This window comes from Zalophus californianus, chromosome 1 (genome assembly GCF_009762305.2).
Source record: "Zalophus californianus isolate mZalCal1 chromosome 1, mZalCal1.pri.v2, whole genome shotgun sequence".
Taxonomy (NCBI): domain Eukaryota; kingdom Metazoa; phylum Chordata; class Mammalia; order Carnivora; family Otariidae; genus Zalophus; species Zalophus californianus.
Window position 1 is genome coordinate 68,759,598 of NC_045595.1, and position 22,420 is coordinate 68,782,017.

The following is a 22,420-nucleotide window of genomic DNA, read 5'->3' on the forward strand; positions in this document are numbered from 1 at the left end:
CATCGATGGAAGAGGGAGTCAGGCAGTGGACACCCTCCTGGCCTTGCCCAGGTAGGCCCCGGGAGGGATTGGGGTGGAAAGGATGGGAAGAGGGAAGGTGAAGCATAGGTGCTGGGCCTTGACCCGGCCGAGGGGATGGACCCGGGCAACGGCTGCCCCGCCCCCGCCCCGCCCCGCCCCGGAACCGCCCCGGAGCCGCCCCGCCTCCCTTGCCTCCGCAGAGCCTCCCGCGAGCTGGCCGCCGGCTGCCACTGCGGCAGAGCCGCTCGCCCTCCTCTGACCGTCCGCGCGCAGGTGAGGACCGGGGACCCCTGCGCCCGAGCCGCTGAGGAACGAGCGGGAAGCTTCGTGGGGCTGGGAGCTGGGAGGGAAGGAAACAAAATCGGATTCCGTAGTCGGCCGTAGGGAGGGACCGAGGGGCGCGCGTCCCAATCCTGGTCGGCGGGGAGGTGGTCCTTCCCAAGCCGGGAGAGGTGGACGCGTCTTCACCGAGCCCATCTGCGGCTCCGGAGATGCGCTGGCGCTTGGATATCCTGGCTGTGTGGAGACGCAGGTCCAGAGCAGGGCCTCCCAGAACCTGGGGCGTTGTATCCCGGGGGCCCGACATCCCCTTGCAATCGTTTCCAGCCAGCAGCTAAAAATACCCCTCCTAGGTCTTTCAGGGGCGACTCCGGGCTCGTGGGTCGCCAACACCCACCGAAACCTCCCTTGCTGCTGTGATTTGAAGAAAAGCCCTGCCTCAGCCCTGTGAATGTTGTTACTAAGAGGTGGAAGATTTCTTCTGCCCCGGTCGGTGTGTACAGGTGGAAAAAATCTGCAAGAAATGATTGACTTATTTTTTGAAAATTTTCAGTTTAAAATTTCAGCAAACCTGTTCTTCTTTTTCTTACATCTAGGGAGTTGACACCAGAATTTAAACCCAGCTTCGGGTTTATATCCGAAGGGCTCGGTTTATCTGTCGCCCAAAAGGTTTCGATTTGGAAGAAGTGAAATGGGTTTGAAAGCGGGTTTTGCTTGGTGATAGGCTTTTCTGCTGGGGCAAGAGTTTGCTTACGGTAGTCATTAGCTTTTTACCTGAAAACTGAGGACTAAGAGGCAGCCGCGTGGATTGCTTACGTAATCACCCCCCTCGCACCCCGGACAGATGTTCTTTAGTCGTGCCCCCAAATTAGGCTTAATACCGCAAGGTTCTGGAACTGAAGTCAGGGGGCCAGTGATACACTGTCATTGTGTGTTCTCTTGCCTACAGTTTGGGAGGAAAGATGTTCACGGTGCTGACCCGCCAACCTTGTGAGCAAGCAGGTTAGTATCCCGCAGCCGGCAGCCAGTGTGATAGTCTCAAGTCACAGTCCCGGCTTCAGCCCACAGTTCTTCATGCGTGGTCCCTGCGAATAGTTTTAACGTCTGTGGTTTGAGACTCAGTTGCTTACCAGGCTTTCACCACCAACATTCCTCAGGTAGAAGTAATGCTTTTGATCAAAGCTACACAAAACAAGGACTAACATGCATGTTTCGCTTAAATGGTTTTTCCTGTTTGCATAATCCATTAATTTGGCCGTTTGTGGTTTCCCTGTGTGTGAGGTTTGCTCGAGAATATTGTGGATTTTGTAATGAATTATAAAGTACTTAGATCTGTCCTCTACTTGCATCCCAGTGTTGTTGCTGGCACAGGACCTACAGTGTCCCCCACTCCCCACCCCCACCCTAGGTCAGCGTTCTTACCCTTGCTAGCGGAGGCACATGCGTAGAATTCACACACACACACACACACACACACACACACACACACACACACACACACACACACTCACACACTGCCAAGCTTGCCCTGCCTGCCTCTGGAGCACGTTTTGTAGTTGCTCATGTGGAAGCCCAGAATGGTCTGGCCTCTCCACTCTCAGGTAGACACCTTGTAATTACAGTGTTTGTTCACTCCTAATGACAGCACAGCTCTGGGCTGCATTCCCTAAATGAATGAGACCTGGTCTAGTCCCTTTTGTTTTGCGAGAGGCTTTTCTGCTGGGGCCAGGGTTTGCTGAAGGTAATCATAGCTATTTACCTGAAAAGTGCTGAAGCGCAGAGGATGGGCGGCCGCACAACTGTGATCAGGAGAGTGCTTACATATCACCCCCTCCTGACCCTGGACAGATGATCTTTAGTCCTGCCCCAAAACTGGGCATTCTTGTCTTCTAAGAAGATATAATTTTAGGATGGTAGGGGCAATTTCTACAAATCTTTTTTTGTAAAAGGAAATTGTACCTAAGGAGCTAGTTTACTTGGATTTTCAGGTTTTCCTCAAAGGACTTTGAAAGGTTTGATGAATTTTGACAAATCACATCCATACACCCCATAATTCTAGGAAGATATAGAGCATTTCTGTGACCCCAGAAAGTGCCCCTGTGTTCCTTCCCCGTGAGTCCCTGCTCCCAACCCCCTGGGCAGTCACTGTTCTGATTTCTGTCACCTGCCTGTTTTAGAACTTCACATGAATGAAGTCATTTCAGTATAGAACAGTATTTGTTTGTTTCTCTTTTAAAAAAATGTATTTGCTACTTTATAAAATTTCCATTAGCCCACACTGGTTTGGTAAGACCCAAGTAAATATTTGTTCAAAATCATCTAGTTAAGCAATATTAGTTTAACTTTAATACATAGACCTAGTCCATTATGGTAATTATATACTTTTATACAATACAGATATAATTATCTTTATTCAGAGGCTGTGTATTTAGTTGAAGATTATTCATAGGCTTCGTTATTATTATTATTTTGCTTTTAAATGGGTATAGTTTACATGTTATGATTAAAATACAAAGGCCAGAGATGATATGACCCCTTTGGGAGGAACATGTGGCTTGAGGTCTAGCTGTGCTTTGTGAAGATGTAGGAGACCCTATATGCCTTCAATGTAGACACAGGAAAATTGCCTGAGGTTGACTTCTTACTGGCAACCCAAATATTTTAGAAACTCGTACATGTTACTATTTGCATAACATTATGCCACTGTGTACTGAACTTTATAATCATTGATTATATCTGAAGTATAGAATTAATTTCTTTTATCTGATATTATTTTTAAATGAAATATTGTATCGCCTGCTTTAATAGAAAACCCATATTTTTTTAATCTACATTGAAATAAATGTTACTGTAAATCATCTCGGGGACAACCAGTAATATGCATAACACATCTGGGGAGATACCAGGAAACTAAACTATGCCCACCCTCTCTGCAAATGTTGTCTCAGTCCACTCTTTGGAGGAAAGATAAATGGGTACTGGAGCCCAATCACTGCTCCACCTTAAAAGTGTGGGTCTCACCAAAGCCAGAGGAAGTGACGTATGCACACAGTTATGCATCCAGTCTGTGGATTCTACAAAGAAAGCCAGTGCCTTGTTCCTACTTTCCCCTCATGTGTCTTCTGGGTCTTCCCATTTTAGGCCTCAAGGCCCTCTCCCGAACCCCAGCCATCATCGCCTTGGTGGTCTTGCTTTTGAGTGTTGTGGTGCTTGTGGCCATCACACTCATCCAGTTTCACCACAAAGAGGTCCTCCTTCCAGGACTGAAGGTAAGTATAAAGGGATTGGCACTGAAGGGATGGGCTATGACATCAATTACTCTAATGCAATGAGTTAGAAGAAAACCCTTTTCCCCACCTCCCTTGGGGAAGACCCAAGGGAGAACCTAAGGGTCTTTGGTGTAGGACCCAAGGGAGGAGCTCTGGACATACTGGTTTTGTGATGTTTGACACTAGAGAATGTTAATGGTAACACCTTCTCTAAGGACTGTGTGGCCTTGCTTTCACTCCTGACTCTTGGAACCAAAGCTAGACTTTGTAGCCAAGAATTGCAGATGGCTACCAAAGATCTACCAGCTTGTGCATTCCCCCAAGACCACACAACCCTGATCATGAGTGGAGACCAGGAGACCCAGCCTCCTCTTCTGGCCTAACCTGGTAAACAAAACATCAAGGACTTGAAAAGGTCTCCTTGAGCTGTATTTGTGCTACCTCTCTTGAGTCTAGAAGTGTGCCATGATCTCTCTAACTCTTCCCCTTGAAAAATTACTCAGGGTCTTATGCTCACTTTCAGAAGCTACTCTTAGCCCTTGATAAGTCTGTCCCCATATGGCCTCTCAGATGTTGTCTGACAGTCTGAGAACAATATGTATCCCACCAGCCTTGGCTGTAAGGCTGAGGGGAGGTGATCCCATGAGGGACTTGTCAAATGAAAGGGAAAGGAATCCTTCAGTCATTTGGGTAGAGTTTGGCAAAGTTTTTCTGTAAAGAACTAAATAGTACATATTTTAGGCTTTGAAGGTCATTTATAGTCTCGGTCACATATCTTTTTTTTCTTTTTTTGTCTTCTTATGATTCTTTAAAAATGTAAAAACACTTCTTAGCTAGTGGGCCATAGGAGCCAAGAAATTCAACTGTTATCTGAATCTCATTTAGCCTTTACCCTTGACCTCATGAGTCCTTTCTACATCTTCCTGCTCTTAGTGACTGTTCAAAGGCTATATTTGAAATAGAAGTTTTTAAAGTTTTTAAAAGATAAAAAAGAAATGAATATTGCCTCAGCTTTGTGGGTGAGTTTGACCTACCATTCTGAGGCTGCTCTTCTGAAAGATTAAAGTAAAATCTCCTTTAGATTATGGCATTTGGGTCTTTTATAGGACATTTTACTTAAGAATCTCAACACTCCCCCATGAAAAACAGGAAGAAAAAAGAAAAAAAAAGAAACCTTATTACAACTGTCCAGTGATGATGGAAAACAAATTATCTGGTTGTCCAAAGACATTAGCCAAGGCCTAGAGGAGCCATTTTTCCAAGCTCTAGGCACTGCCTTCTTCTATAGACTATAGAAAATTAGGATTGCAACTGGGAGTAATACCATCTCCTTAAACTTTGTAAACTGCTCTTCAGTTTAGTGAACACTTTTCCCTGAATTTTCTCTTTTCTCTTGTGGCAGCTATAGCAGGGAGACAAAGCAAGCATTGTCACCACCATCTTGCAAGTGAGAAATCATAGGTTTGGCCAGTGAATGGCAGACTAGAACTGAAACCTTGTACCTCCTGTTCCCAAGGCCAGGGTTTTCTTCACTCACCTCCCTCTTCTCCCTGATCCTACATTCAGAAAGGGAGCCCCAGGAGAAGGTACTGCCTCTAATAGGAGAACTTACCCTCCTTTGCACAGGACGGAAGGTGGGGAGGATGGGTGCAGATGCAGGAAGTTTTGCTGAACTGGGAAATGGAAGTATCCCCCAAATGGGGGGAAAGCTAATAGCCCTCTTAGACCCCAGGAACCACTCCTACACCCCATATTTCAGAAGAACCAGCTCTAGTTGTATTCCAGGGTTATCTCTCTCCACGGCACAAAGGGATGTGCTAACCCAGAGCCATGCTTCCCCTTCTAGAACAAGCTGTGATGCCTGGGACTCCAGAAGCCAGGGTCCTGCAGAGGAGCTCTGGGAGCCAGTATAGAACCCATCCCAGGGTTGTCCTCTACCAAAGGGCATCTTGAACACCTGTCTCACAGGTATCCCACTCAAGGACATACTTAGACACCAACTTCTGCTAGTCATTGGTTGAGCGGCTGCTCCTTGGAAGACATCCACTCCCTAACGTTTCTGGCACAGTGTATGCTCAGGTGGGCTCAGGCCACTGCAGAAAGCCTTTAGGCAGGTGGGAAGTGCATGGCTGGGCATCACCATGGTAAGGCCTGAGGGATGTGGGCAGGGAACCCTCAGCGACTGTTCCACGTAGATATGGTTATTGTTATCCTCATTTTGCAGATGAAAAAGTAGAGGAACAGAAAGGGCAGATAGCTTCTCAGAGTTACACAGACTGGAAATAGCAGACGTGGTGCAGAAGAAACAAAAGAGAACAGAGAATGTTGGCCTTAAACAAGGGTTTAGAAGGACTGGAAAGAAGACACGCCCTCACCCATTAGCACACAGTTCAAAGGGGATTTTTAATCTCCTCAAATCTTGTCGTCAGGCCCCCGTCACAGTTGTAGGGGAGAGGAAGTTGTAGAATGTTGGAATACTGGCTCAGGAGACCCATTCTGCTTAATTGGGTGGATTAAATGTGAGAAAAGACAGATGTTCTGAGCCGGTGGAACCAAGAGCAGAATGGCCACTTGAAAGAACATTCCACATGCAGCTCTTTTCAGAGTGAGGACAAGCCTCTTTCTTTTGTTTTGCAGTGTGTGCTAAGGATAGGAAAGGCAGTTGTGGAAGTGAAGCTGATCATTCAAGGGCTTTTAAATTGTTCTGTTTTCATACCTTGAAGTTTGTTTTGCCTTTGTGTGCAGCTGATATTTGGTTATGAGGGGCCAGCTCCACAATGGCCTATCTGGGGGGACCTGGAATGTTCCTTAAGACCCCAATCAGGATAGCTGGCTGTTAAATCCAGCCTTGGCTTACCTAACCTTGGTTTATCTGAGTTGAATAGCAGAACTATTAAAACTTAGTCAAGGGTCAAAATGTCCCCAGTTCCATTTTCATTGTTACTGGTCTGACCTGCTCTACCAGCCTGAAGAGTAAATATGATGGCATCACTTTTCTTTTTCACTCAGGCCCCCCCTTGCCTTATTATCATTAAGTCTAGTATCTTCCTTTTGAGACCTTGCCCTCCCCACCCCCACTCACAACTGTCTAGAAGCCCTGTGGCTTCCCAGTCCGATATGATCAGTATCACATTGCCATTGCCCCTTATGGACACATGACGTCACTGTTGAAGAGAGGTCTACATAGTCCCTCTCGGGTCACATTAGATCCCCATGTTGAGTCACACTCCCCAAAGCACAACCACAGGACCAGGCTGTGCTAAAACCATTCATTTTTAACCCTCATTGGTTCTCAGTCATCGGCCTGGAGCTCTGGTGCCCTGTGGCCCTTCCTGGTTTACCCCTCGGAGAGTGAGAATTAGATAATTGGTTTCCTCCTTTCCAGAAAGACACAACTCCTTCATCACTTTGGTCCACCTCCTCTCCAGCCAGATCTGCACACTACTTAACTACGAGTTTGCTTTTGAGAGACTTTTTGTCTGAACAAAGAAAGTCTGCAATAGCACACCTTATTATGAAGCATTCAACCCTGGGAGACCTGGTTTCCTTGGAACTCAGTGGAAGCATGGGGGCTCTGTGTATAGGGTTGATGGTCAGTTAGACCCAGGCTTGAGCCCAAGTCTGGGACTGTGGGCAATTATTTACCTCTGTGAGCCTCAGTTTCCCCATCTGTCAGGTGGGAATGATGACAACACCTGCCTTCTGAATGCAACAGTAAAGCACTTTGTGTCGTGCCTGGCATATTATAAGTACTCAGCAAATGTTTATTACTACTATTCCTATTATTATGCTAATAGTGATGATGATGATGGTGATGGTGGTGATGATACTAATAAATAAATCTAAGAAAGCTGATCTTATGATCTTTGCTTTTGCTTTGTTAGAGGCTCACACAGTCCTTAAGTTTTGGATCATGCGGTTCATATGGGAGGCTGTTTCCCTTTGGTTAACCCACTGAGTGTGCCTTCAGTCCCACATTCTAGCCATGTTTTTTCCCTGACACTGCATTAGACAGAAGGGTTACTTATTGCTTTCCACCTAGCTGAACTGAATGAAATTCAGTCCCCACCCCATGTCCTCCATCAAACCACATTGAGTGCCACTGATCTAGGCAAATGAGCTCTGAAAATTGGCTAAAGACCAATTTTTCCATTTTTGAAAATGTCAGGGAATGACGGTGGTTACTCAGAAGTAGCACTGGGCTCAAGGCTGGTCCCTGTCAGCACATCAGCAGGTGCCTGAAGGGCAGCCACTTCTCCGGGCTCACTGTGGAATGTCTCGGCCTGCTCCCACCCTGATGAAAACTGGATCCCAGCCGGGATGAGGATGAGAATGAGAACGGCTCTTCTTCCTCCTTTGTGATCTTGGCCCAGCAGCCCCAAGTTTCCTTCAAAGGGAAAATGCACTGTTTGTGAAGAGCTGGGATCCAGAAGATGTGGGAAGGGTGGGGACCCCATAGAGTGGTTGCTCTCGTGTATGTGCGCTCCCTCCTCTAGTCAGCACCAGGCGTGGAGGGGCTGGGGAGGGGTCCTGAGGGGTCAGCAGCAGGTGGGAGGGGAGAAAGCAGACTGTTAGGGAGGCTCAGATCTCTTGAGTGCCTTGTTTCCTTCAGCTCCACCTGTGCGCTAATTTCCTTAGTGAGCCTCTGCCCAGAGCAGGCTGTGAACAATGCCTCCCTTGTTTGCAGGGGGTGTCATGTCAGGATCCCCGTTGGCATTAATCAGATTGAAGGCTGGGATTGAGAGGCTGTCCGAGTTCAAATACAAATGGACACAGGATGTTCTGTCTCGATATAATGGAGAAGCTGTGATTGAGGAGCTGGAGCAACATGTTTTTATTTGGTCCCATTTCAAACGAAACAATCACTTGTTAATAGTGGAAAGTTGGAACGCTCCCAAATGTCTAGAATCAGGGAATTGGCTAAATAAATTATGGTACATCTCACAGTAGGTGTGGGGAATGTATTGAAAATGATGATATCCATATTTTTACTGGCAGGGAGAGAGGTGCATGATACGCTTATTGAATAAGAAAAGAGCATTGGAAAAGACTATGTACAGTGTAATCCTGTACTGAATTGAAAACATATGCCTAACCACATATTCATATATGTAGCTGTATACAGAGAAGTCCATTAGAAAAGATATATAGCAAGGTGTTAAAACAATAGTGGGATTTGAGGGGTGTTATTTACTTTTCTGTCCTCTTTTCCTTGCTTTGTAATTTTGTTTATTTTGCTTCATTGATCTTCCTATATAGCCTGTATTTATTGAGCAGCCATTGAGTATCAGGCATATGGTCTCCTATTTACTTCTCAAGGTTAAATTGTCTGAAGATAAGAAAACCCAGAGAGCTTAGGCCTTTTACCCAGGGTCGTAAAGCAAGCATCCACCTGAGTCGCCCTGCCTCCAGAACCCAAATTCATCTTCCTCACTGAGATGAGCAGCCTAATCCAACAGCAGTGGAATTGGGGAAGAGCTGTGACCCAGAAGCCTCTGCTGCCCTGGGCTGACTCCAGGTTCAAGCATATACTGACCTCAGTCAGCTTTACTCATTCCAATCCCCAGAGGCTGCTAATGCATGCTCTTTCCTGCTCAAGCTTGGTCCAGGGCCTGGGTGCGCAAGACCCTCAGGGGAAGCTCCCTGGCGCCTGCCTCTAGCTGGGGAGATGGTCCAGGACTCCTAGCCGGCAATCCTGGGCACAGCTAGTCCTGGCACTGCCCTGGTAACACCCTCTTGTCTGTGTGTTCATGTACCATGTTACCAAAGCGGGACAGTATGTCAACATTAGCTGGTATTTTGGGGTTTTTCTCCTTAATTATGAATACTTTCCTTCTGAAGGCTAATGCAGGTATTGATGTGTTTCTCCCTTGTGAGAACTTCCTATGTTTATTTCTAGGCTGATGGGCCTGGAAGTTTAGAGAATAGAGGGCGCAAGGGGACTGACTATCCATTTCCCTCCTGAGACCTAGGTGGCTTCTTTCCCCCACCTCAGAGGTCTGGATGAGGAAGAAACCGGGGATAGGCAAGATCCTTGGAGTGCTAATTTTCAACCTTGGCTGCATACTGGGGTCACCAGGAGAGCTTTAATGGGTCTGGGATGTGGCCTTGGAACTGGGAAACTCCCCAAGTGATTCTAATGTGTGGCCAAAGCTGAGAACCATGCCCCAGAATACCTGACCCACCTCACCCCATTCCATTCCCCCATAGTCCAAGGAGACAAAGTTGGTTTGGAGGAAATCATTTTTTTTCCCCTTGGTCAGCCCCTACCTAAATGATGCAGTGTGGATTAAGCTCTCGAGAGTATTCCGGGTTCTCAGTGGCCCATTGGAAAGGAGCCCTCAGAGAAGCCCAGCCCATTTCTGACTCTCCCTTTCCCCTTTTGTTCAGTACGGGATCGTGCTTGATGCCGGGTCTTCCAGAACCACCGTCTACATATATCAGTGGCCCGCGGAGAAGGAGAATAATACTGGAGTGGTCAGTCAAACCTTCAAGTGTAGTGTGAAAGGTAAGGCCCAGAGTGTGTGCAGGAGGACCATAGGGAAGCAAGGGAGAGTCCTAAGGGCCTTTGGAGGCCTGGAGGGATCCCAAGAAGCTGCCCAGAGGCAGGATATGAATTCTGGACGGGGCATCAGGAACATATGCAATCCTGTGCTATCGCTGATCCTCATCCATACAGTGATCTCGGGCCACTCACTTCCCTTCTCTGGGCTTCAGTTTTCTCATGTCTGAAACATGGCGGTGCATGGTGTGAGATTTTACCCTGCCACACTTGCATGAATGAAGGCTGGTGGAAGACACAAGTCTCCTGGGTCAGAACCAAGGATGGTTTATTGCTCACAGTAATAGCAGTAGGCAGAGTGTCAGCATTTTCTTGAGATGGTTCTCTGAGCCTCACTTTGCACAAGATGATGTAAAGAGGGCCAGAGAGTATCTGCTCACACAGTGGGTTGTATTACAGAAGACGAACCCCAAGGTTAGGGAATCTGAAACACTTACAATGCCTGCCTTTTGGTCTGGGGGAGAACACTGTCTCTGTCTTCTAAGCCTGCTTGTTATGCAAACATCCTTGAAAATACAATCCAGAACAAAGGCAGTCAGGGCCTCTGCTCATAAGACATGCAGAAACATGAGCAAGTCATGGAAAATTGTATTCCAGTAGGGGAATTGTATTCTAATTGGCTGTGTATGTTGTGGGGGAGGGTGGTAGGAAGAGATGGACAAGGATGGACAATACATAAACAAATGGACGTCACTCTATTCCAATAAAGCTTGGTTTATGGACCCTGAAATTTTGAAATTCATATAATTCTCAACTGTCACAACATGTTGTTTTAATTTTTCCTTGTTATTTAAAAATGTAAAAACTATCTTAGCTCACAGGCTGTACAAAAAAAAGATGATGAACCAGATTTGGCCTGTGAGATGCCAACCACTGAAACAGAACATTCTCGGCATCTCTGCAACATAGCCTGAATGTTATATTCACTGTTTCCTTGTTCTCCTTTCTAGTTTTGTCCTTATGCATTTAGTTTTTCCTGTTCTTGAAAATGGAATCAAACATGTATTTATATAAATGGAATCAAACATTTATTCTTCTGTAATTTGCTTTGTTCACTAACATTGGGTGTTTAAGATTCATCTACATTGACAGGAGTAGCAGAAGCTCATTCATTTTTTTTTTATTTTTTTTATTGTTATGTTAATCACCATATATTACATCATTAGTTTTTGGTGCAGTGTTCCATGATTCATTGTTTGTTCATAACACCCAGTGCTCCATGCAGAACGTGCCCTCCTCAATACCCATCACCAGGCTAACCCATCCCCCTACCCCCCTCCCCTCTAGAACCCTCAGTTTGTTTTTCAGAGTCCATCATCTCTCATGGTTCGTCTCCCCCTCTGACATACTCCCCTTTTCTTCCTCTCCTGTTATCTTCTTCTTTTTCTTTTTTCTTAAAATATGTTGCGTTATTTGTTTCAGAAGTACAGAACTGTGATTCAACAGTCTTGCACAATTCACAGCGCTCACCGTAGCACATACCCTCCCCAATGTCTATCACCCAGCCACCCCATCCCTCCCACCCCCAACCACTCCAGTAACACTCAGTTTCTTTCCTGAGATTAAGAATTCCTCATATCAGTGAGGTCATGTGATACATGTCTTTCTCTGATTGACTTATTTCACTCAGCATAACACCCTCCAGTTCCATCCACGTCGTTGCAAATGGCAAGATCTCATTCCTTTTGATGGCTGCATAATATTCCATTGTGTATATATACCACATCTTCTTTATCCATTCATCTGTCGATGGGCATCTTGGCTCTTTCCACAGTTTGGCTATGGTGGACATTGCCGCTATAAACATTGGGGTACACGTACCCCTTCGGGTCCCTACATTTGTGTCTTTGTGGTAAATACCCAGTAGTGCAATTGCTGGATCGAACGGTAGCTCTAATTTCAACTGTTTGAGGAACCTCCATACTGTTTTCCAGAGGGGTTGCACCAGCTTGCATTCCCACCAACAGTGTAGGAGGGTTCCCCTTTCTCCACATCCCCGCCAACATCTGTCGTTCCCTGACTTGTTAATTTTAGCCATTCTAACGGGTGTGAGGTGGTATCTCATTGAGGTTTTGATTTGGATTTCCCTGATGCCGAGCGATGTTGAGCACTTTTTCATGTGCCTGTTGGCCATTTGGATGTCTTCTTTGGAGAAATGTCTGTTCATGTCTTCTGCCCATTTCTTGATTGGATTATTTGTTCTTTGGGTGTTGAGTTTGATAAGTTCTTTATAGATTTTGGATACTAGCCCTTTATCTGATATGTCATTTGCAAATATTTTCTCCCATTCTGTCGGTTGTCTTTTGGTTTTGTGGACTGTTTCTTTTGCTGTGCAAAAGCTTTTTATCTTGATGAAATCCCAATAGTTCATTTTTGCCCTTGCTTCCATTGCTTTTGGCAATGTTTCTAGGAAGAAGTTGCTGCGGCTAAGGTCGAAAAGGTTGCTACCTGTGTTCTCCTTTAGGATTTTGATGGACTCCTGTCTCACGTTTAGGTCTTTCAACCATTTGGAGTCTATTTTTGTGTGTGGTGTAAGGAAATGGTCCAGTTTCATTCTTCTGCATGTGGCTGTCCAATTTTCCCAACACCATTTGTTGAAGAGACTGTCTTTTTGCCATTGGACATTCTTTCCTGCTTTGTCAAAGATAAGTTGACCATAGAGTTGAGGGTCCATTTCTGGGCTCTCGATTCTGTTCCATTGATCTATGTGTCTGTTTTTGTGCCAGTACCATACTGTCTTGATGATGACAGCTTTGTAATAGAGCTGGAAGTCCGGAATTGTGATGCCGCCAGCTTTGCTTTTCTTTTTCAGTATTCCTCTGGCTATTCTGGGTCTCTTCTGGTTCCATACAAATTTTAGGATTATTTGTTCCATTTCTTTGAAAAAAGTGGATGGTATTTTGATGGGGATTGCATTGAATGTGTAGATTGCTCTAGGTAGCATTGACATCTTCACAATGTTGATTCTCCCAATCCATGAGCATGGAACGTTTTTCCATTTCTTTGTGTCTTGTTCAATTTCTTTCATGAGTATTTTATAGTTTTCTGAGTACAGATCCTTTGCCTCTTTGGTTAGATTTATTCCTAGGTATCTAATGGTTTTGGGTGCAATTGTAAATGGGATCGACTCCTTGATTTGTCTCTCTTCTGTCTTGTTGTTGGTGTATAGGAATGCCACTGATTTCTGTGCATTGATTTTATATCCTGCTACTTTACTGAATTCCTGTATGAGTTCTAGCAGTTTTGGGGTGGAGTCTTTTGGGTTTTCCACATACAGTATCATATCATCTGCAAAGAGTGAGAGTTTGACTTCCTCTTTGCCGATTTGGATGCCTTTGATTTCTTTTTGTTGTCTGATTGCTGTGGCTAGGACTTCTAATACTATGTTGAATAGCAGTGGTGATAGTGGACATCCCTGCCGCGTTCCTGACCTTAGAGGAAAAGCTCTCAGCCTTTCCCCATTGAGAATGATATTCGCTGTAGGTTTTTCATAGATGGCTTTTATGATATTGAGGTATGTACCCTCTATCCCTATACTCTGAAGAGTTTTGATCAAGAAAGGATGTTGTACTTTGTCAAATGCTTTTTCTGCATCTATTGAGAGGATCATATGATTCTTGCTCTTTCTTTTGTTAATGTATTGTATCACATTGATTGATTTGCGGATGTTGAACCAGCCTTGCAGCCCAGGAATAAATCCCACTTGGTCCTGGTGAATAATCCTTTTAATGTACTGTTGGATCCTATTGGCTAGTATTTTGGTGAGAATTTTTGCATCCATGTTCATCAAGGATATTGGTCTGTAATTCTCTTTTTTGATGGGGTCTTTGTCTGGTTTTGGGATCAAGGTAATGCTGGCCTCATAAAATGAGTTTGGAAGTTTCCCTTCCATTTCTATTTTTTGGAACAGTTTCAGGAGAATAGGTATTAATTCTTCTTGAAATGTCTGATAGAATTCCCCCGGGAAGCCATCTGGCCCTGGGCTTTTGTTTCTTGGGAGATTTTTGATGACTGTTTCAATTTCCTTAGTGGTTATAGGTCTGTTCAGGTTTTCTATTTCTTCCTGGTTCAATTTTGGTAGTTGATACATCTCTAGGAATGCACCCATTTCTTCCAGGTTATCTAATTTGCTGGCATAGAGTTGCTCATAATATGTTCTTATAATTGTTTGTATTTCTTTGGTGTTGGTTGTGATCTCTCCTCTTTCATTCATGATTTTGTTGATTTGGGTCATTTCTCTTTTCTTTTTGATAAGTCTGGCCAGGGGTTTATCAATCTTGTTAATTCTTTCAAAGAACAAGCTCCTAGTTTCGTTGATCTGTTCTACTGTTCTTTTGGTTTCTAGTTCATTGATTTCTGCTCTGATCTTTATGATTTCTCTTCTCCTGCTGGGTTTAGGCTTTATTTGCTGTTCTTTCTCCAGCTCCTTTAGGTGTAGGGTTAGGTTGTGTATTTGAGACCTCTCTTGTTTCTTGAGAAAGGCTTGTATTGCTATATACTTTCCTCTCAGGACTGTCTTTGCTGTATCCCAAAGATTTTGAACAGTTGTGTTTTCATTTTCATTGGTTTCCAGGAATTTTTTTAATTCTTCTTTGATTTCTTGGTTGACCCATTCATTCTTTAGTAGGATGCTCTTTAGCCTCCATGTATTTGAGTTCTTTCCGACTTTCCTCTTGTGGTTGAGTTCTAGTTTCAAAGCATTGTGGTCTGAAAATATGCAGGGAATGATCCCAATCTTTTGGTACCGATTGAGACCTGATTTGTGACCTAGGATGTGATCAATTCTGGAGGATGTTCCATGGGCACTAGAGAAGAATGTGTATTCCTTTGTTTTGGGATGGAATGTTCTGAAGATGTCTGTGAAGTCCATTTGGTCCAGTGTGTCATTTAAAGTCTTTATTTCCTTGTTGATCTTTTGCTTAGATGATCTGTCCATTTCAGTCAGGGGGGTGTTAAAGTCCCCCACTATTATTGTATTGTTATCAATGTGTTTCTTTGCTTTTGTTATTAATTGCCTTATATAATTGGCTGCTCCCATGTTCGGGGCATAGATATTTACAATTGTTAGATCTTCTTGTTGGATAGACCCTTTAAGTAGGATATAGTGTCCTTCCTCATCTCTTATTACAGTCTTTGTTTTAAAATCTAGTTTGTCTGATATAAGGATTGCCACCCCAGCTTTCTTTTGGTGTCCATTAGCATGGTAAATGGTTTTCCACCCCCTCACTTTCAATCTGGGGGTGTCTTTGGGTCTAAAATGAGTCTCTTGCAGACAGCATATGGATGGGTCTTGTTTCTTAATCCAATCTGATAGCCTGTGTCTTTTGATTGGGGCATTTAGCCCATTTACATTCAGGGTAACTATTGAAAGGTATGAATTTAGTGTCATTGTATTACCTGTAAGGTGACTGTTAACTGTCTGTTGTCTGTGTTCGTTTCTGCTCTTTGCTGCTTTTAGGTTCTTTCTTTGCTTAGAGGACCCCTCTCAATATTTCTTGGAGGGCTGGTTTCGTGTTTGCAAATTCCTTTAGTTTTTGTTTGTTCTGGAAGCTTTTTATCTCTCCTTCTATTTTCAATGATAGCCTAGCTGGATATAGTATTCTTGGCTGCATATTTTTCTCGTTTAGTGCTCTGAAGATATCTTGCCAGTCCTTTCTGGCCTGCCAGGTCTCTGTGGATAGGTCTGTTGCCAATCTAATGTTTCTACCATTGTAGGTTACATATCTCTTCTCCCGAGCTGCTTTCAGGATTTTCTCTTTGTCTCTGAGACTCGTAAGTTTTACTATTAGATGTCGGGGTGTTGACCTATTATTATTGATTTTGAGAGGGGTTCTCTGTGCCTCCTGGATTTTAATGCCTGTTTCCTTCCTCACATTAGGGAAGTTCTCTGCTATAATTTGCTCCAATATACCTTCTGCCCCTCTCTCTCTCTCTTCTTCTTCTGGGATCCCAATTATTCTAATGTTGTTTCGTCTTATCGTATCACTTATCTCTCGAATTCTGCCCTCGTGATCCTGTAGTTGTTTCTCTCTCTTTTTCTCAGCCTCTTTATTTTCCATCATTTGGTCTTCTATATCGCTGATTCTCTCTTCTGCCTCATTTATCCTAGCATTTAGTGCCCCCATTTTTGATTGCACCTCATCAATAGCCTTTTTGATTTCGATTTGGTTAGATTTTAGTTCTTTTATTTCTCCAGAAAGGGTTTCTCTAATAACTTCCACGCTTTTTTCAAGCCCAGCTAGTATCTTTAAAATCATGATTCTGAACTCTAGGTCCGACATCGTACTAATATCCGTATTGAGTAGGTCCCTGGCTGACGGTACTACCTCTTGTTCTTTTTGCTGAGGTGATTTCTTTCGTCTTGTCATTTTGTCCAGAGGAGAATAGATGAATGAGAGTACAAAATGCTAACAGGTTTACAACGTCCCCAGCAAATATACTGTATACAAATCAGAAAAGACCTGACACCAGGGGAAAAGAAAGGGAAAGAAAGAAAAAAGAAAGAGAAAAAGAAAAAAAAAGATAAAAACTAAAACAAAACAATACAAAAAAGGCAGAATATGATCAAATATGATCAGGCTAGTGCATAGATCAGTGCCACACACTAGATTTTGGGCGTATTTTGGTCTGTTAGAAAAAAGTGCCTCCTAAAATTTTAAAGGAAGAAAGACATATATGTACAAAATAAGGGTTGATACAATGAAGGGATGGAAGATGACTGTAAAGATGAAAATTATAAAAGATTTTATAAAAGGACTTGGTAAGATAAGTTGTTTGAAAAAAGAAAGAAGATTTAAGAAAAAAAAAAGGAAAAAGGGAGAGAATGTGATCAGGCAGGAGACTAGAACAAAGCCATACACTAGTGATTTAGGGTATATTTTGATCTGTTAGAAGAAACTGTACCTCAAAATTTTAAAGAGAGAACAACTTATATATATATATGCCAAAAATAAGGGTAACTACTATGAAGGGATAAAATATGACTCTAAAAATGAAAAATAAAAAATGTTTTTTTTTTAAAAGGGATTTATAAGATGTTGGTTGAAAAAGGGAAAAAGAAAAATAAAAAAAACAGTCAACAAAAATTAACTTTGATGAAATAATGAATCATGGTAAAAAAAAAAAAAAAAAAAAGCCATGAATCTATGTGCAGTATTCCCCTAGCGCTGGAGTTCTCCTATTCTCCTTGATCGATCAACTTGGTCTTGGCTTGCTGGCTGTTTGTGCTGATCTTCTGGGGGAGGGGCCTGTTGCCGTGGTTTCCAAATGTCTTTGCCGGAGGCGGAATTGCCCCGCCCTTGTCGGTCCGGGCTAAGGAAGCTGCTCCGGTTTGCTCTCAGGAGCTTTTGTTCCCTGCAAGCTCTCGGTACAGCTTTGGAGGCCCAGGGCAGAAATGGTGGCCTCCCAATCTCCACTTGAAGGAGCTGAGAACTCGGGGCCCCGCTCCTCAGTGCGCCCCCAGAGAAAAGCAGTCACTTCCGTGTCCCCGGTCTCCGGCCGCACTCCGTGCTCACCCGGCCTGTGATCGAGCGTTGCTATCTCTGGCACCCGACCCCGCGCGGAGTCTCCAAACCCAGCAGATCCCTGCAGTGCGTTCCCGCACCGCTCCTCCCCGGGAAGGAAGGGGAGTCTCCTCGGATCTGCTGCTTGTTGGGTCCCTGCTGGAGGAGCAGTGGCCTGACTGGGCCGCAGATCACAGTTTATGGCAACCCCGAGCTGAGAGCCCGCGACTCTGCTCCGTCTCTGCAGCCGGCTTCCCTGCTCTGATACCTGGGAGCTCTGCTGCACTCAGGCACCCCGGTCTCTCTGTGACCCCAAGGGTCCTGAGACCACACTGTCCCGGGAGGATTCCACCCCCCGCTTAGCCACTGCAGCGACTTCCCTCCGCCCAGCCAACTTCTAAAAGGTCCGATTTTGTGCTCCGCGGCTCTAGCACTTGCCAGAAGCGGCCGGCGGAGGCCCCTCCCCCGCCGTCTATCCTCCCGAATATCGCCTGGGATTCACTTCTCCGCAAGCCCTACCTTCCAGTAAGTGGTCGCTTCTCTGTTCAGAGAGTTGTTGCTACTCTCCTGTTCGATCTCCTGTTGAGTTCGTAGGTGTTCAGAATGGTTTGATCCCTATTCAGCTGAATTCCTGAGACCAGACGAAATCTAGGTCTCCTACTCCTCCGCCATCTTGCTCCTTGTTCAGAAGCTCATTCATTTTTCCCTGTTGGGCACTTGTATGTCCATGGTTATGGAAAGGAAGGATGTGAATAAGGTTGAGTATATTTATATTTTTATTTATTTACAAAATTACAAATTATAAATATATTCACGTATTTTATATGTATATTTCATATACTTATGGCCATTTCTGTTTTTGTGAAGTGCCTGTTCATGTCTTTTGCTCACTTTTCTACTGAATGCTTGACTTTTTCTCATTGATTCATTAGAGTTTTTTATATATATATTGTAAATATGAGTGCTTTGTTAGTATTATTATGTTGTTCTCCTATCTCCTTACAGCTTGTGGTTCGCCTTTCTAAGTCTCTTCATTATGTCTTTTGATGAACAGTTCTTATTTTTTATGTAGGAACAGTTATCAGTCTTCTTGTTATGATTTGCTCTTTTGTATTCAAGAAATCTTTCTTAGCCTGAGGTCATAAAGATATTCTTCAATCAAAGTTTTGTAATTTTGCCTTTTACAATTAAGACTTTTGTACTCATAACAAACCCCAGTTAGTGAGCATGTGTATGTGTGCTCCTTTTTAAAAGGAGCCTCTTTAGAGCATCATGATCTTTGACTTGGCCTGGAGCTTCCTGACCAGTGCATCCTGAATGTGTTAACAGGTATACCTTTGGCCCACAGGACAACAGGTTAGAGACTCTGGACTCATCCCCCCAGCCCCAAGCAGCTTCCTTCATTTACCTCAATGAGCTTCCCAAATATAATAACTTTTGGGAGGGTCATGACATTGAAAAAGATGGGAGGGGGGCAGAATTAGTCTTTCCCGTAGGGAGACTAACAGACTTCTTTGAATAACAGAGTGTTCTGATCATCTGTCCTTCCATGGAGGGCAGCTAGGAGCTCACTTAGTACATAAGTGTCCCAGGTTAGGTTGTCAAGAAGCTGATTTTGAGCTAGAGTTTAGGATGCAAGATAATTATTAGAGATCCACACCTGTAGAAGAAAGGAAGAAGAAGGAGGATTGGTCAGAAAGAGAAGTCAAACAACCACATGAGCCTGACCAAGCTTCAGCCAATCAGAGTTATCCTGCATGGCCTCAATTGGCTAGACTAGGATACCCCTGTTGCCATCAATTGTTGGATGTTGCCATTCTGGGAAGAGCAAGACACTGAGCAAGGCAGCTCTCTGCCACAGAAGAAAACCATGCAGGAGCTGACAGCTGAGACACTAAGTCTTTATTTGAAGCTGTATCTCCTTGGCATCTCTCCAGGCTCCACATAACAGGGGACTTAGATGTTTATTGAGTACCGCTTGCATTGGTATCCACAAGACATAGGTGGCTGCAACCTTGCTTGAAGCTCAGCCAGAGATCCCATCTCTGTTGTCCTAACCTCTGAGTCATTTGCTTACCTTCAAGCAGGATGCTTATTTAGAAAGATGAGACTAGCCACTTCAAGAAAAGAGAGGATAATGTAGGATAATGATTAAGACTTCACCTCATCCCTCCTGTGTGAGCTGTGGGAAGTTTCTAACCTCTCTGTATCTTGACCTCTTCATCTATAAAATAAGCATAATAATAGTAGCACCCATCCCATAGGAATCATTTGACGATTCAATGATATAATATATGTAAAGCAGGTGGCAAATGCGTGGCATACAGTAAGCACTCAATTAAGTGTTAGCTATTATTATTCATAGAGCAGCACACTTTAGAGCTCCTGGTGGATATTCTTGCCAAGAAGTTAGTCTGTCCCAGATCTGTCTTTAGACCCAGAGAACAGTTCAGCCAAGTCAGTCCTGATGGTCTTCTGACTATAGGGGGAGATGTGACCTTCATGGAGGAACACAGGCAGTCTCCTAGGGGACGGGGCCCTCGGCCACCCTGGATGTGATTTAGGGGAAGGGCAGTGTCATGGAGCCCACACCGTATCCATAAATGGGTCTTCCCTTTGATCGCAGTAGCCTCAGGGATCCATATATATACTCCAGATGACCAGAAGACCACAAACTAAAGCTCAAAATACAGAGTTAAAGTTTGGTGAGTGCTGTCCCCTTGAAGACATGTGGCTTCTCCAGGGATAATTTGGGTCTCTGGTTTCCCAGTTGCAAATTTCCCAGGACTCCCCTGCCTTGGCCAGTCTGAGGGGGTGATGAATGCTTGCTTGCCCAGCCGGGTTTCCCAGATACCCAGGCTCTTAGAAATTTCTTTCTTGGCGGGGGTGGAGGGACCTTGGTGAGTATCATCAGTCCTCAGTTACTGCTATTTTCCTGAGTTCACTGGGTGCTGCCTTAGCTGCTGGTCCCCATGCCAGTGTCCAAAGCTCTGAGCTGCATGTTATAAAGCCATTCCCTGGAGGGCACTGGGCCCCTACACCACCCTCATCTCTTTCACGGTGTGTGGTGCTCATGACTGCGGCTGCCTCCTCCCACAAAGGACATTCATGTGTTCCCTTTAAAGCAGTGGTCAAAGTTCTTTAAACTCCACTGGAGCTTAAGGGTAACCATCTCCTCCATTGAAATACCTTAAAAAGTTGTGTTGGGGACCAGGCCATTATGGTGTTGAAAGCATCCTTTTCTTGGGTACATATCTTCTGCTTCTGTCTCACCTCGAGTAAGTTTTGTGTCATCTGTCCAACCATCTTTCTCCAGATTGGAATAGTGATTTCAACCCTCCTTTCTTGGAGTTGTGAATCCCAGGATCCCATGAGCCTGTGAGCCCAATCTTGTCTTTCCTTTAGGAAGCTTATAGGACCTTATGCAAATAGGTCTCAGGTGACATGCTCAGATATCCCAAGTTTTGACATTCCAACAAGGCTCCTAACAGGTCCCTTTCCAGAGACCAGCTCTAACTGATCAGATTGGACTACATGATCCCCTTAGTATAGAGTTGCACACTGGTTTGAAAATCTCATTGACTGATTCATTTATTCATTTATTTAATAAATACGTATTGGGTATCAACTGTCTGCCAGTTACTGTTCTTGACACTGGGGATTCTAAAGTGAAATATGCAAAGTCTGCTATTGTGGAACTTACATTCGAATCAAGGAGATAGATCATAAAAGGGTATATAACATGTCAGGGAGAAGTGCTGTGAAGAAAAATCAAGTGAGGTAGGTGGACAGAGAATGATCATGCTCTGTTTGGAGGGGATAGTTAAGCAGAGGCAAAAGTGAAAGGAGAGTGTGAGCCACACACATTTTTGAGGGAAGAACGTGCTGAGCAGAAGGCCTGGCAAGCAGAGAGGCCGGAGGTGGAAGCTTCTTAGCATTTTCTAGGAAAAGCAAAGGGACCAGTGTGGCTGGAGCAGAATAAGTAAGAGGAAGAAAGGTGAGTAGTGAGGCCAGAGCCGTGGTCAGGGCCAGCTCAGAGGGCCTTGAGAGCAGTGAGAGGTTTGACTTGAACTCAGATGCATTTTCTTCAGAGTATACTGGGAAGCCATTAGGAGATTCTGACCAGGAACTAACATGGATATGACTTATACTTTTAACAGAGCACTCTGGATGTAGAACATGTAGTCAGAGGCTGAGATCAGAAGCAGGGAAACCAGGGCTATTAGAACAGTGCATGTAATGATGTCATAAAGTTATGATGTGGTGGTGATCTGGCTGAGACTGTGCTTGTCAGTGTGGGGCAACTTGGCTCCCCTGGGAACATTTAACAATGTCTGGGGACATTTTTGATTGTCACCATTGGGGTTGGTGGTTCTGCTGGCATCTAGTGATAGAGACCAAGGATGCTGCTAAACATTGTGCAGTGCACAGGATGGCCCCACAACAAAGAATTATCTGGCCCCAAATGTCAGTGGTACCAAGATTGAAAAACTCTGATCTAGAATGGTTCTGGGGGAAGGGGAGAAAGAGTGCTCAAATTTGAGAGGTATTTTGAAAGTAGAGCCAATAAGATTTTATGAAAGATTCGATGTGAGATGTCTAAGTTGGTGGTGCCTGAGCACCAGTTCTGACCTGAGCAACTGCATGTGTGATGGTACCACTTCTTGAGAGGGGAGTCCTGGGGGTGGGTCAATTGGGAGCATGGCAGGGATTGAGGAATTTGGTTTTGGACAGATTAAGCTGGAGATGCCCATAAATCATCTAACTCCGGGAACAGCAAATTTTTT

The 22,420-nt window shown here is 44.4% G+C and overlaps 1 protein-coding gene across 3 annotated transcripts in view; it reads left to right on the top strand.

The window, feature by feature from the left end:
* Window positions 1–203: 203 nt before the first annotated feature.
* Window positions 204–22,420, top strand: part of ENTPD3 (ectonucleoside triphosphate diphosphohydrolase 3) — a 38,863-nt gene continuing 16,646 nt past the window's right edge. The window contains exons 1-4 of one of the 3 annotated variants that reach the window (XM_027587625.2): window positions 204–294; window positions 1,250–1,302; window positions 3,442–3,569; window positions 9,960–10,077. In XM_027587625.2, coding sequence (XP_027443426.2) covers window positions 1,263–1,302; window positions 3,442–3,569; window positions 9,960–10,077 — 286 coding nt within the window. In that variant the 5' untranslated portion in view covers window positions 204–294; window positions 1,250–1,262. Of the gene's footprint in view, window positions 295–843; window positions 1,303–3,441; window positions 3,570–9,959; window positions 10,078–22,420 lie in introns of those variants that run through there. The other 2 variants (XM_027587623.2, XM_027587624.2) reach the window with 2 other exon arrangements.